This window comes from Microtus ochrogaster, unplaced genomic scaffold (assembly GCF_000317375.1).
Source record: "Microtus ochrogaster isolate Prairie Vole_2 unplaced genomic scaffold, MicOch1.0 UNK2, whole genome shotgun sequence".
Taxonomy (NCBI): Eukaryota; Metazoa; Chordata; class Mammalia; order Rodentia; family Cricetidae; genus Microtus; species Microtus ochrogaster.
Genome location: NW_004949100.1, coordinates 9,845,276 through 9,859,495, shown reverse-complemented (window position 1 = coordinate 9,859,495; position 14,220 = coordinate 9,845,276). Strand labels below are relative to the sequence as shown.

Genomic DNA, 14,220 nt, shown 5'->3' with positions numbered 1-14,220 from the left:
TCTCTTCTATTGAAGGGATACCATAGTATTTAAATTTAATTTTTGTATGGGTTGATTTTGGATTCTTGCCTCAATTAATAAGATACAATTTTAATAATCACCTTTGTGCTGAAATTTACTTATAATTTTTAAAGAATTTTGCCAAGGATAAATGGGAGAAAGAAAGAGACAGACGCAGACAGGAATAGGAACAGGGAGTGAGGGAGGGAGAGAGAGAAAGAGAGGGAGAAGGAGAGGAATGCATGTGTAGTATGTGTGTCTGTGCATGTGTGTGTGAGCAGGATCATGTATCCATGTAAACATTTGTGGAGGCCCTGGGTGGATGTTGGAAATGTCTTCCTCAGTAACTCTTCACCTTCACCTTAAATTCCGCACCTTTAAGGGTCTCTTCCTTATATCTAGAATTTCCTTTTTAGCTGAACTGCCTAGCCAGAGAGTTCTGGCTGTCCACTTCTCTCTGCCTTACTCTTCTGGGGTTACAGATGTCCTTGCTCATGCCTGCCTTTTAATGTAGGTTCTGAGAATTTTCTTTCAGGTCCTCATGCTTCTATATCAAACACTTTACCAGTCCGAAGAATAATTTTTACATTATTGGTTTATACTATTAATAGTTGTCTGAAAATTTTGTCTTATTTAATGCTCCCATTGATTCTCCATTCTCTTTACCTGCCTGTGAATTGGCCCAAAATAAGTATACTTTATATATATATATATATAATTTGATATATATATCAAATTTTGTAGTATTTCAGGCTTGTTTTAGTCACTGTCTTCCTACTGAAATACACCAGTAAGTTGTACTCATTCAGACTTTTTAATACCTTAGTAGCTTTTTTTTAAACTTTTGAGAACCCTACTGTTTCCATCTTAGTTTAGACCACCTCTTCTTTTCAGTGTTGCCGCAAAAAGTCTTGTTCAGTTGTTCGTCACCCCATTATTATCCCTTTGCAAGCCAATATTCACTGTTATCCAAACTAGTTCTTATGCAGTATTCTAATTAGTAGCACTTCTGTATTTAACATCAAAAGAATCTTGACTGTCCTCGTGTTCAGTTCTCATTCTTTTCCCTGCAGGCTTGGATCTGTTTGTGTTCCTATTTCCAGCACACCCCCTTTATTCATCGGTGAACTTTGTAGTACTCCATGTATTTTATTGGGTATGTTTAGGTGGTGTTTCTAGTATTCTTTCAATCCCTGCTTTTCCAACATTTGTTTTTCTCACTGTCCCTTTAATGTGTTTCTTTTTAATATTCGCTGCTCATAACTTCTAAATAGGTTGTGTGTGTCCCATACTAGACTGTATTCTGGTCATATTTACTGGAATATGGAGCTTAAATTGGAATATCTTTGTTGGGTGACTGAAAACAATTTTGGAACTTCTGATTACCTGCAGAATGGAAGTTTATTCTATTAACATTACAAGTTTGTTTTGAGCCTGGGTCACACTACATAGATCAGATTGGATGGAAGTCAGGATCCTCCCAAGTGCTGAAATTATAGAGGATTACCATCATGCCAGGCTCACAAACTAATTTCCCATGACTCTATAACCTTTTTGTACTTTGGTTTCAGGGTTTTTCATGACTGAACAATATTGCTTAACATTCTCAAGTTATTCTAAATCTTTTAACTGCAATATCTTCCTTTCCATTTTTCTAGTTAACTCCACATTTTTTAATTCTTTTTTTTTATTGAGAAAAGGAAAAAAAAACCAAGTTTCCACCTCCTCCCAGCCTCCCATTTCCCTCCCCCTCCTCCCACCCTTCCCCCCCTTCTCCCCCTCTCCCTACTCCTCTCCCCCTCCCTCTCCAGTCCAATGGGCAGTCAGTGTTCCCTGCCCTGTGGTAAGTCCTAGGTCCTCCCCCCTCCGTCCATATTTAGGAAGGTGAACATCCAAACTGGCTAGGCTCCCACAAAGCCAGCACATTACGTAGGGTCAAAACCCCGTGCCATTGTCCTTAGCTTCTCATCAGTCCTCATTTTTCGCCATGTTCAGAGAGACCAGTTATATCCCATGCTTTTTCAGTCACAGTCCAGCTGGCCTTGGTGAGCTCCCAATAGATCAGCCCCACTGTCTCAATGGGTGGGTGCACCCCTCGTGGTCCCGACTTCTTTGCTCATGTTCTCCCTCCTTCTGCTCCTCATTGGGACCTTGAGAGCTCAGTCCAGTGCTCCAGTACCTGAGTCAAGTAAATTGAACATAGGTCTTTTCTTCATGAATGACACACGAATGTCTTTTTTTTTGCACTTGTTATATAATACCGTACAGTTGTTTTCATTTCTGTGTTCCTATTGTGGTCCCACGTCTTTACAATTATATCTGTGGTAGCTAGTATCTACTACTTATTCAGTAGTCAAAGTTTTGTGAGTAAGTGAATGATCGCTTTCTGTACCTGAAAAACGATTTCAGTATACAAGATACAATGCTGTTTTATAGCTTTAGGTTTCTAGCCAATGTACTGTATGTGTTTATACATCAGAAGATTCCTAAAAGATTAAATTTAGTGAGAGACTAATTAATAAATCAATAGCTGTATTTTTCTAGGTAAAAATATCTTCATTAGACTCCAAAGTCAGAAAGGGGTAATATAACTTATTATATTATAAATTGTGATTCCTTCAGTATTATTTTTTAATGGAAAGTAATTAAGAGTAATGTATGGTAATTTCTTTAATATGTCACTTCATAGTCAATACATAATGAGTAAAAAAGACTTTTTCTTATTGAAAGAACTTTGCTTCCTTTAGAAATAGAGCTCAGTTTATATAAATTTACTGCATTATAAGGAAATAATACTTAATTCTTCTAACATTAAATTTTCATGTTTGTATTATAATTAATCATTTAAAATATTTTTCTTGCCTTTTCAAAGTATTGGTGCTACTCATTTTTTTGTTGAATCTAGGAACATAATCTAGATGTTTCTTTATTCACTTGTTTTATGTTTGCTAAAGAATACCATATAATTAAACTGTAAAATTTAAAATTTATTATGACTGTAGTTTCAATTTTTCCATTATTAGTGAAATTAATTAAATTGAAGACCAGTAGAGAGTCATGAAAAATTTTCAGCATTTATATATCTTCATAATTATCTTTTCAAATGCTAATGGGTTAACTCTCAAACTTAGAGTAAATTTTGAAGACTTTGTTGATTATTCTACTTATATTCTTAAAGTGTAGTCCAAATTACTTTTTCTTTTCAAGCTAAATGTTCACAGGAAAAAATGATCTTTTAAAATTTTTATTAAAGCTATTTTGACTGTAAATATTTTCCTTAAGAAGTAAAAAAGGGAAGTAACAAATATGTATGATTATATTTTATATAATGATGCTTCAGAAATAAATGGCTTAATGAATGTTAACAGATGTTCCTAAAATGTTAATTGAAGTAGATAGTCCTATCTACTGTTTATATGAGACTCAATCTCGGTTATTCTTGTTTCTACACATAGATATTTATTTATGTATGTGCTCACTCATAAGTGTTTAGGGTTTGCTTCTGAACATCTAGTCTGATAATACTTTTACAACATGTAGAAATGTCAGTAACAATTTCACCTTGGTTTTATAGAAAAGCTGATAAAGATCTGGAATTATCTGGAATATCTTACTGATTAACTTAAAAATTAGTTGTGTTCTGTTATTTCAAAAGGAAACAAAGTTGTTTTTATTCAGTATATGTTTACTAATCTTTAATATATGTTATTGAAAAATACTTTTAAGATTATTTTAGTAGAAGGTCTAGATTATCTGTTTGAGACTATTAGGAAATGCCCAGTTCCTTTAACAATATGAGATTGGATTTTTTACTTTATAAACTATACTTGAGACAGTAATGTCTTAGATAGTGAATAGGTTATGGGATGAGAAATTGGAAAAAAGTAGAGTCCAAAACAGTTAAAATAATTTTCTCATGCGTGTTTGCTTTAATTATTTTTATTCATTATAGTGTTTTCATTTTGTGAGCTTTTCTATGCACATACAAAATGTTTCTCCTCAGGCCCCCTTGTATTTGCTGGTCCTATTTTTATGAACCACCGAGAACAGGCTCTAGCCAGACTCAGATCCCATCCTGCTCAGCTAAAGCATAAACGGGACAAGCACAAAGGTATTTGGTCTTCCTTATCACCTAGGTGGGATGCTCTCCCAGCCTCTTCCACTCACTGGGATTTTGTTTCTGGGAAAATGCACAAACTGACTCTGCTGCTCTGCTTCTGTGTGTGGATAGCCTGAGGAGAAAGAACACACCGAGAGTGGTGCTGTCTGTGTGGATGTGTGCTTCTCTCTGTTGTTGGGAGTGTGTTCACAGTGTGTCTCTTTCATTTATTTCCCTGTGTCCTAATTTAAAAAGGTAAAAAGTATCATTCCTTTCTCTTTTGATTCTTTATCCTTGGATTTTTGATGATCATAGTGTAGTGTTTTAGTCCTTCTCAATGTTTTTAATATGGTTTAGCATTAACAAAATTATTAAATACACTATATAAAATATGTTAATACTACCAATGTATTTTCCTGTTATTTTAATGCTAACAGCGTACAGGAATATAGAAATAAATTCACTTGCTATCTGAGGGCCATATAGAAAGCAGTAGAAGTAGAGGATAAAAATATATAAATGTTGTAGTTTTCAAGAGAGGTCAGTTCTTACTAAAGGGAGAGTCTCCTTCTGCATCATTTATTTCATAAGCAGAGGTCTGGATTATAAAAATAATCCCAAGATGTGCTTATAACTAGTTTTGAACTACTAATTGCAGCTAAGCTAATATCAGGAAATGATTAGTGAGGAAAAAATTTTATTTTTTATATAAATTATATCTTGATTTCTAGCATGAGAAACAGATATTCTTCATTAGCTAGTCCAAATTATATCTGATGTTTCCTAAAATGTCTAAAGTTGGGCTGGATATAGTTGAAAATTTTGAAAGTTTATTCTGTACAGACAGGTTAATCTTACTGTGTATATCTTACTTTTTTTCTTTGGCCGAAAGACGTTAACCCATCTTTTAAAAATTACTTTCATGGACTGGAGAGATGGCTCAAAGGTTAAGAACACTGGCTACTCTTCTAGAGTCCCTGATTTCATTACCCAACAACCTCATGGTGCCTCACAACCATCTGTTGTAAGATCTGCTGCCCTCTTCTGGTGTGCAGGCATACTGCTAGCCAGAACACCATATAATATAAATATAAACACCCTATAAATAAAAATTTAAAAAACTAACTTTTAAAAGTGACTGATAGTGCCAGCTTTATTACTTGCCTTTCTCAGATTGTCAGTTTGCTACTCAAAGCAGACAAAACATGGAGTTCAAACTTAAGTGTTTTAAATGTAATATCACTTGTTAATATAGAATTTGTGTTTGCTTTATTTACTGGGTAATCAAACAATTCATGTATATGAAAATCTGTAGAATAGTTTTTAAATTATGTAAATTTATTTTTTATTTGCCAGAATCTGTGATATCATACTCATCTTTTAGTGCAGATGTTCTTAATTTCTTTTATCAATAGATGTATGACTAGGATTCTAAGATTTTCCCTAAAGTAGAATAATATATTCCCATTTCATGAGACAGATTAAAATCTTAGTTTCTTATGGATGAATCATACCTTTAAAAAATTGTTTTGGGTATAGTATTAAATGTAGACTGGTGTTACAAATTTAAATAGTACTTCCCTTAATGCTATAGACTTATTAACTATAGAAACTCTTAAACAAAAGCTAGTCTTAAATCACTTTTGTGTGCCATTGGATTATTCTTTCTAATACTGTAACAGTCTTCGAGACAGATGTGGGCATTCCAGTGGAGAGCCAGGTTTGTTTGTTCATTTATGTATTTTTCCTGGTTTTATAGATTAAGTCAGTTTCATCTCTTTACTCCCGAATGAATGTAGTGTTAACATTGAGATAGTGTCCTATTTTTGTAAATGATAATTTACCACTCACTACTTCTTGTTTGCTTATTATATTAATTGGCCGGCTATTATTCACTGTCCCGTCTTTTATTCCTCTCTTTCTATTGACTGCTCTTATTACATTTCACTATCTTTTAATATTTTTCCTTTATACACTTTTTCTTTTATTACTTTGGCCTATAGTTTATCCACTTAGAAGTTCACCGTGCTAATTGTTGTCTTCTGACCTAAGTATAATTATAAAATATGTTGTGGTTACAAGTGTAGGATGATAAGAGTTATTTTTCTGCCCTGTAGCTTTTTAAGGGTTAAAAACTAGATTTATTAGCAGCACTACTTCCTAAGATGGGAAGCTGAAGAGCGTTTGGTCAACTGCACGGAGCTCAGAGATACTTACAGCATGGCAGACTTTGATTAAAAACTCGACTGTGTAAGACTGAATCGCTGAGTAGAATTCTTCGTAACATATATAGGTTGTTTGAAAATGGGATCATAAGCTAGATTTCTAAAATAATTCCTAGATTAGCTTTATCTCCAGCTACTTCTGAACATCAAGGAAGTTTTTTGATATGTCATATCTAGTTAGGAACATCTGAATTATTATAGGAATAGTCTTTGAATCTATTTTAGAGTGACTGGGTGTGACATTTTGAAGACATTCTGCTAAGCACCTGGGAATATTTTCTGCTCTTTCTGTTTGGGAGTGCTGTAGAATATATTGGATATATTATGACCTTGATTATGGTTCAGTTTTATACAACTATACACCAGTTCATAAATTTGTTAGTCTCTTTAGCTTCCATATCTTTATTTTATTAGCATAAGTAACTTGCAACCTGTATTACTATAAAGACTATCTTAAATATGACATGCATGTATTATATTTGCACATGAAAATCCACCATGAATGCTAGCCTCAACTCTTTTAACTGCACTATTAGCTTCTGATTTAGAATTCTCTTGAATGTACAGAATCTGCAGTTTTATTAAGTGTGTAAAGAATTTATAGTTTATTTTTTTAACTAGAGATTTAATGTGTCAGTGATTTGATGATAAGAAAAAACACACATGACCCTTATTTATGTTCAAATTATAAATTAGTTCTACCATTTGTGACATTGGACTGGTTGCATAACCCTTTGAATATTAATAAATGGTAAAATAATACCTATGTCATTGGACTGTTATGCTGATTAAGCAAATAACAATGAACAATCGTAGTAAATATTGATTGAATACTTTCTATAAATTGCTTGATCCTCAAAAGAATATTATGAGGTGTGCACCATTATTGCTGTTTGATAAGTGGGAAAGCTAATTTAAAAGGTCCAATATCTAGTTGTTACACCATTAGCTAGGATTCTAGTCTAACCACTTAGCCACTGTGGCACCGAAAGTTTTATAATGTTTAGCACAAATAAAGTACTTAGGATATTGCAGGTACTGCTGCTCTTTGTGTTTATTTAATGATTTTTCTCAAAGCACTCACTGTGTTCCATGATCAGTTTTAGGTTTGTATGACCAAGGTTAGCTCAAAAATGCATGGCTTGAAGTAAAAATTTATATGGTATCCAGTCCTTTAGATGTTATTCTGTCTTCTACACAGATATGTCACAGAAGATAAATGCAACATTTTAAACACGTATCTGCCAAGATTTCATAGATTTAATATCATATGCTAGATACATTTGAACATCGATTAAAAAAGACAATTATGCACATGCCAACTGTCTATTCAGACTTACATTATTTTCTAACACAAAATGAAGTTCTTTAGCTGCTCATTAATCTTTTTGTAGTAATGAGTTTGAACATATTTGACCTTACTCAAGTGTACTTACTTGATTCTTGATTTGGACTACATTTTCCAAACTTTAAAAAAACCTAAATTATTATAATTAAATTATATTTTTATATCAAATCCCAGTGTGTGTGCGTGTTTAAAAGTCTGCCATTGACTAAGACACATCTTTTTTTTTTTACTAATACTTTCACAATCTGTGTTATTAAGGTATGGTTTTATATATAGGATGCATTTTACATGAACACTTAACAAAAAGTTTCTAAATGGAATTTTGATTTCTCCAATAAAAATCTTTCTTTTAATAACATGAATTTTATTTACTAAATTATTAGGCCTTTAATATTTTCTCTTCTCTGATGCTATAGTCTTTTGTGGGATTTGTATCTAAATTAGCCTCTAATTCATAGGAGGAGAAAAAGCTTAAAGTCAAGGTAAAAGTTTCTAAGTGGAAAATACATTCATATAAAGTGGACTAATATTTAAAGTGTTTCATTAAGTCTGGTAAAATGTGAAAATAAGTAATGTGATTTTTAAATCACTCTTGCTTTTAATAATTTTATATATTTACCAGTTATGAGGAAATTATAGAAATTCTTCCCATCTAGTGTCTGATTAAGTAAACTTTGGAAAACATAGTCTTATTTTTTTTCCTGAGGTCATGAATGTATTCTACCATCTTCCCAGATGAGAGAGAAGCCTTTAAATGGGGGATATATTTCCTCCGGACTGAAAGTGTTAGGACTTTTTATTTAATTTGTTTTTTTCTATGGTTTAATAGACAAACCCACATTAGAAAACTTAGCAAAAGAGGTATTATTTTTTTTTTTATCCTGTTATAGTAAAACCTCTCACTAATTCCGGTCTAGTTTTGTGATATTTTTTAATAAAAAATTCTAAGTAATTTCTTCCTCTGAATTTCCAGGGTCATACTTTTAAGGGGAAACCTGTCTTAAAATCACTAGCTTTTCAAACCAAGGGCTCAAGAAATGAAGGATTCCTTCAACGTGCCTTCAACCTCTGGGTCCAGCAGTTAATTCTTGTATGTTAAAGGACTTTCATGTTTATGCTACATTTTAATGTAACCTTGACCTATTTTGAAGTCTGATGTAGGGGAGCATATTTTCTTCATTGTAGTATTTAATCTGTAATCTGTATTGCTTGAAGATAACAAAACTGAGCTTTAACTTAAATATCCTGATATTAATACTTCTTCAGTAAGCCACATGGGCCTACCCATTTTATACTATTCCGAATTAGTGAGGTTTTACTCCCTAGTGTTAGTAAGTATTTAAAGGTTGTTAGAAAGTATTCAAATTTTTAAGATGAAGGCCATTGTCTTACAAAGAAGGTTACACTTTAGATAAAGTTTGTGTTAACTAAATAGTAATGAAAGTAACAGAGTGAATGAAATGAAAACTAAATAATTGGATGTTCTCATATTTAGTATTTAAAATGTGTGTCTCATGTTGTATACACTTCTTTATCGTTCCCATGCTACCATGGAGTGCTTTAGCACAGGTGCCCTGTGGAAATTCCTTCTAGATGTTCATTAGTACTGTGTGAAAGGAATTTGAGTATTGATATAAAGGTCATATTTGTTTCAAAAAGCAAGCTGTCAGTCTGATTAACACATTACCAACTTCAAGTTTTAATATTCTAGAGTGTGAATGCTATGGTTAGAATATCATACATTTCTAAATCATATGTAGAGGACAGTGGTTGAAAGAACCCTAAAGCAAGTTGAGAGGCAAATATGAGGAAAAGAATAAAGATAGAAAGAAGATTTGGTGGGCTACAGCGAGTGGGACAGAAGAAAGCCACAGACTAGAATATGGAGGGAAGGAAAGGGAGGGAGATGAATGGGAATAGGCCATTGACCTACAGCATCTTCAGTAAAAATCTTTGGTCTTTATGCAGTTTTTTAAGTTTAGTTGAGTTCTGCCGTCCTGGTAGAGAGAAAGGCAAGAGCCTTTCTGAGAGCTGGATAAGAAACCTGTCATTTGTGAGTCTACTAGAATTTTGTAAATAGTGAGTACTAACAGTATCACTAAGTGAAATTATTGTTAAATGACTTTGCATGTTGTTATTTTTATGCAGACTAAATTTTTCCATATCAAATTTAAATTTCACATTCAAATTTTATTTCTGTTACTTAATTATGTATTTTCATTACACAGCTAATTAGCTGACTAGGTTTTATTTATACCTTAATCCTATTTTTATTTATATTTGTTTAATAGTATTTGTAACTGAAATACACACACATATATATATATACATTTATGTGTATAGATATTGTATATGCATAGATGTATATATATTTGTTCAGACTGTCCTCTTTGCAGGTAGCTTCTTGATCTATCACTTCTAACAATGACAGGGTCTTCTTGCTTATTCCTTTTAACATTTTTTCTTTTTTCTTCCATTGTAAAGTATTTAAAAAAATTATTATGAATCTGAATAATGGTTTTATCATTAATTATAACGTTTTCAGATGGAAGTGGAGATAGAGGGGAAAAGGATGCAAGCAAAATCACCACCTATCCTCCGGGCTCCGTGAGGTTTGACTGTGAGCTCCGAGCAGTGCAAGTCAGCTGTGGATTTCACCATTCAGGTAGCAGCTGAAACTTTGGGGTATACCTTCATTTTTACAATTGTGCATACCTTGCTTCTAATTGATAAATTATAAGTTGTTGCCTGCATGTCAAGGCACAGTATCTGTCAAGTTAATAAGTTTTTTATAATTGCAGAATCTCTTAAAAACTATAGCATGATGAAAGAGTACTGTACTTGTCACCAGATCTAGCTTCTAATTTGTCTGCTGATAAACTCTCTAATTCAGTTCAAGAAGTTACTGGAGATGAAATAATTCCTGAAGTGCCATTCAATTCTAAAATCCCTGTCTCTTATAATATTACCCCATGTTTTATTAGTGCTAAAGTAGAAATATATATATCATTAAAAATATATTTTAGTAAATTATTGGCATTCCATTTAAATAGCTTAAGTTACACTATTAAAAATGAATCTATGTTTTCTCCCTAGATAAGACATTCACAAATCTTTTTTTTATTGAGAAAAAGAAAAAAAAAGTTTCCCCCTCCTCCCACCTTTCTCCCCCTCCCCCCACTCTTCTCCCCCTCCCTCTCCAGTCCAAAGAGCAGTCAGGGTTCCCTGCCCTGTGGAAAGTCCAAGGTCCTCCCCACTCTGTCCATGTCTAGGAAGGTGAACATCCAAACTGGCTAGGCTCCCACAAATCTTAATTTCTGTTGTTTTGTGGCTGTTTATAGTCATTTAGAGACTACCCTACCTGCTTGCCTCTAACATTCTAGATATTAGAGAACAGAATTTTATATGTGCTTACCCATTATGAAGATAAACCAACATGTATCACTAAATGCTAATGTTATCTAATGGTATTTGTCAGAGTTTTAAAGTGTATAATGAGAAGCATGAATTTTATGACTTATAAAATACTCTTCAGAAATAAAATTTTATTAATTTTTTAATAAATGTAGAATTATGTAAGCTACTCTTGCCTAATTTTTATATTGTATATTTTTTGATACAAGATCTTATTGTGTACTCCTGGCTGGCCTAGAATTTACTGTATAGATGCAGCTGGACTCAGATTCACAGAGATCCTTTTGCCTTTGCTTTCCAAAGACTGGGAGTCAAGGTGTGCACTGCCACACCTTTCTTACCTATTTTTTAATTAATATTTTTCTTTTTTGAGAATTTTACACAATGTATTTTGATCACATTCACTTTCCCCATCCCCCAAATCTTCCCAGATCTCTGCTTACCTCCATACCCACCCAGCCTTTTTTGGCTCTCTTTCTCTTTTTTAACCCATTAAGTCAAGTTTGTATTGCCCAAAGACATGCCCTGAAGTGTAGTTAACCTACCAGGCTTTACATCCTTAAATAAAATGCTATCAAATTCCAAAAGCTCATGTGCTTGTGATGGGACTTCATACCCACCTCCCCTGCTCCATGTTGAGATTTTGTCTGTCGTGGCCTTGTATGGATCTTGGTCATACTGTCACAATCACTGAAAGTCCTTAAATACACCTGCCCTTTTGTGTCTAGGAAATGCTATTTCTTTGTAGTCATCTATCATCTCTGGCTTTTACAATCTTTCTACCCTTGTTCCATGAAGATTCCTTAGCCTTGTATGGAAGGGTAGTTTATTGATGTCCCGTTTAGGGTTGAGAACTCTGAAGTCTTTTAATCTCTGCAGGTTGGCCAGTTGTGGTCCTTTTTGCTAACTGCCATCTACTACCAAAAGAAGCTTCTCTGGTGGGAGTTGAGAGATGCCCTTATCCATGAGTATATCCATAAGTCATTCGGATTTATTTTTGCTAAATAAATTATGTCCATTTAGCACAGTAACAATAGTAGAGTCTCCCCTGTGGTCTATAATCTGTCTAGCTACAGGTTGGCCCTGTTAAGGGTGTCAGGTGTGGTTTCTATTTCATGAAGTGAGTCTTAAATATAATCCAAAAGTGGTTGGTTACTTCAGAAAAATCATGCCATTATTGTTCCAGGAGGATTATCTTGCCAAATGGTCATTGTTGTGGCTCAAATGGTTCTAAATTAGGTAACAGTGATGATTACTTTCTCTGTGGGTAGTGTGTATATATCACTGTTAAAGCTAGCCAAGAGGGTGAATCCTCAAGAACCATTCTTGCTTGACTTTTCAATTTTTTATGGTTAAGGTATGTAGTATGTGCAAGTATGCAGTAGGGTTTTGCCATCAATTTTTAGAGATAAACTAAGAGAATTTTCAATAGCTTAAAATGTTTAGAGGGACTCTATGAGACCACAATGGACAAGAGCTAAAAAAGAAATGACCCATTCCTGGCATTGGGTTGTTTCTATTTGTTGTTGTTGTTGTTATTGTTGTTGTTATTATTATTATTGTCAGCGTGTGTTGTCTAGTTGTGGTATTGTCCCTCCACCGTAAGGTAACTTGATTTAAATTCTTGTTATATGTGTATATTTTAAGGAGCGTCTACTTTAATAGGTTTCCACGTGGCTTTTTCAAAGCTTGTCATGTAAGTTGGATAACCCTCCCTATATTGTTTGCTGCCTTTCCATCACTCATTCATCTTATTTTTTATTATCTATTTTTAATGACTACACATTTAACAGTGAAAATTATATTGCTTTTATTATTGCAATAATAACAATATAAAATACTTATAATAAAACTATTAAACTGTTGGTTTCAGTGGTTTTGATGGAAAATGGAGACGTCTATACATTTGGATATGGGCAGCATGGCCAACTGGGACATGGGGATGTCAATTCCAGGTACTGACTAGCTTTATTTTTCTGTAGTGTAATCTTTTTTCTCATATCCCTTTCTTTTCCTCTTTTTGTTTGTGCGCGCATGTGTGTGTGTGTGTGTGTGTGTGTGTGTATGTAAGTGTGTGTACACTGAAATAATGCACTTCTGCTTTTGCAAACATGCCCAAGAATTATTGGTGGTTTTTGATTGTGTGGTTGAGTTTTATGGAAGGTAGTTTATTTTGTAGTTTAATGAGAATAGTTGATAGTATTTTAGGTACAAGAGTGACTAGAACTACTACAAAATTCTTTTCAGTTACATTTTATTCACAAGTTCCTCCTGGAGGTAGGAAAGGTACTGAATACGCCAAGTTATCCAAAGATAACATTTAGTACTGTAAATCAGCTCTGTATGCCTGCAGTAGGTCATTGTGAAGAAAATCCATGTTGTTTAGGTCTATAGAGAGCAGACTTGTTTATCTAGTCAGCCTTAACTCAGAAGCTGAGTTTGTATAAGAGCCTAATTTCCATTATGCCTCACTTCTCATTCTATAGTCAGTATGTGAAGTTGAGTCATTGCCAGAATCAAAGGGACATCTACGATTTCTTATTTATATTCCTTGAAAGAAAGGACTTATATTTTTCTTCTAGATATTAAGTAAACCCTATAATTTTCATTGTGTTAACTCACCAAACTTCTGTGCCATCATATAATAGTGGCCAATGATTCTGTAAGGTGTGTTGAGAATAAGTCAACACTGTTCTGTTTCTCACTGAAGACTTATGGCATAAAGGTTTAGCACAGTTACAATGGTTAATGTTGATATTTAACTGGTAATCACACTGAAGTCTTGTGAAAGAAAGGATTTTGCAGTTAGACATGATAAAACCTGCGTTGTATGTCGTGAAAAGACCCTTTGTAAAGTCAGACTTGGTACATTAATATCATTCTACAAATAAATACTTGCCAATCAACGTATTAGAATATGAAATGCTGTGTTGGGAGTGCTGGCACATACCTTTAATCCCAAAATTTAGGAAGCAGAGGCAGGAGGACCTCTATGAGTTCAAGGCCAGCATAGTCTACTGAGAGAGTGAGTTACAGGACAGCCAGGACTGCACAGAGAAACCCTGTCTCAGAAACAAAACCAAACAAGTGTGTGTGTGTGTGTGTGTGTGTGTGTGTGTGTGTGTGTGTGTGTG

The 14,220-nt window shown here is 33.7% G+C and overlaps 1 protein-coding gene across 16 annotated transcripts in view; it reads left to right on the top strand.

Moving 5' to 3' along the window:
• Mycbp2 (MYC binding protein 2, E3 ubiquitin protein ligase) overlaps positions 1–14,220 on the top strand; it is a 231,364-nt gene that overhangs the window by 73,243 nt on the left and 143,901 nt on the right. For 15 of the 16 annotated variants that reach the window (XM_026788403.1, XM_026788402.1, XM_026788401.1 and 12 more), the window contains exons 18-20: positions 4,004–4,111; positions 10,218–10,337; positions 12,960–13,041. In XM_026788403.1, the coding sequence (XP_026644204.1) occupies positions 4,004–4,111; positions 10,218–10,337; positions 12,960–13,041 (310 nt within the window). The remainder of the gene's footprint in view (positions 1–4,003; positions 4,112–10,217; positions 10,338–12,959; positions 13,042–14,220) is intronic. The other variant, XM_026788400.1, reaches the window with a different exon arrangement.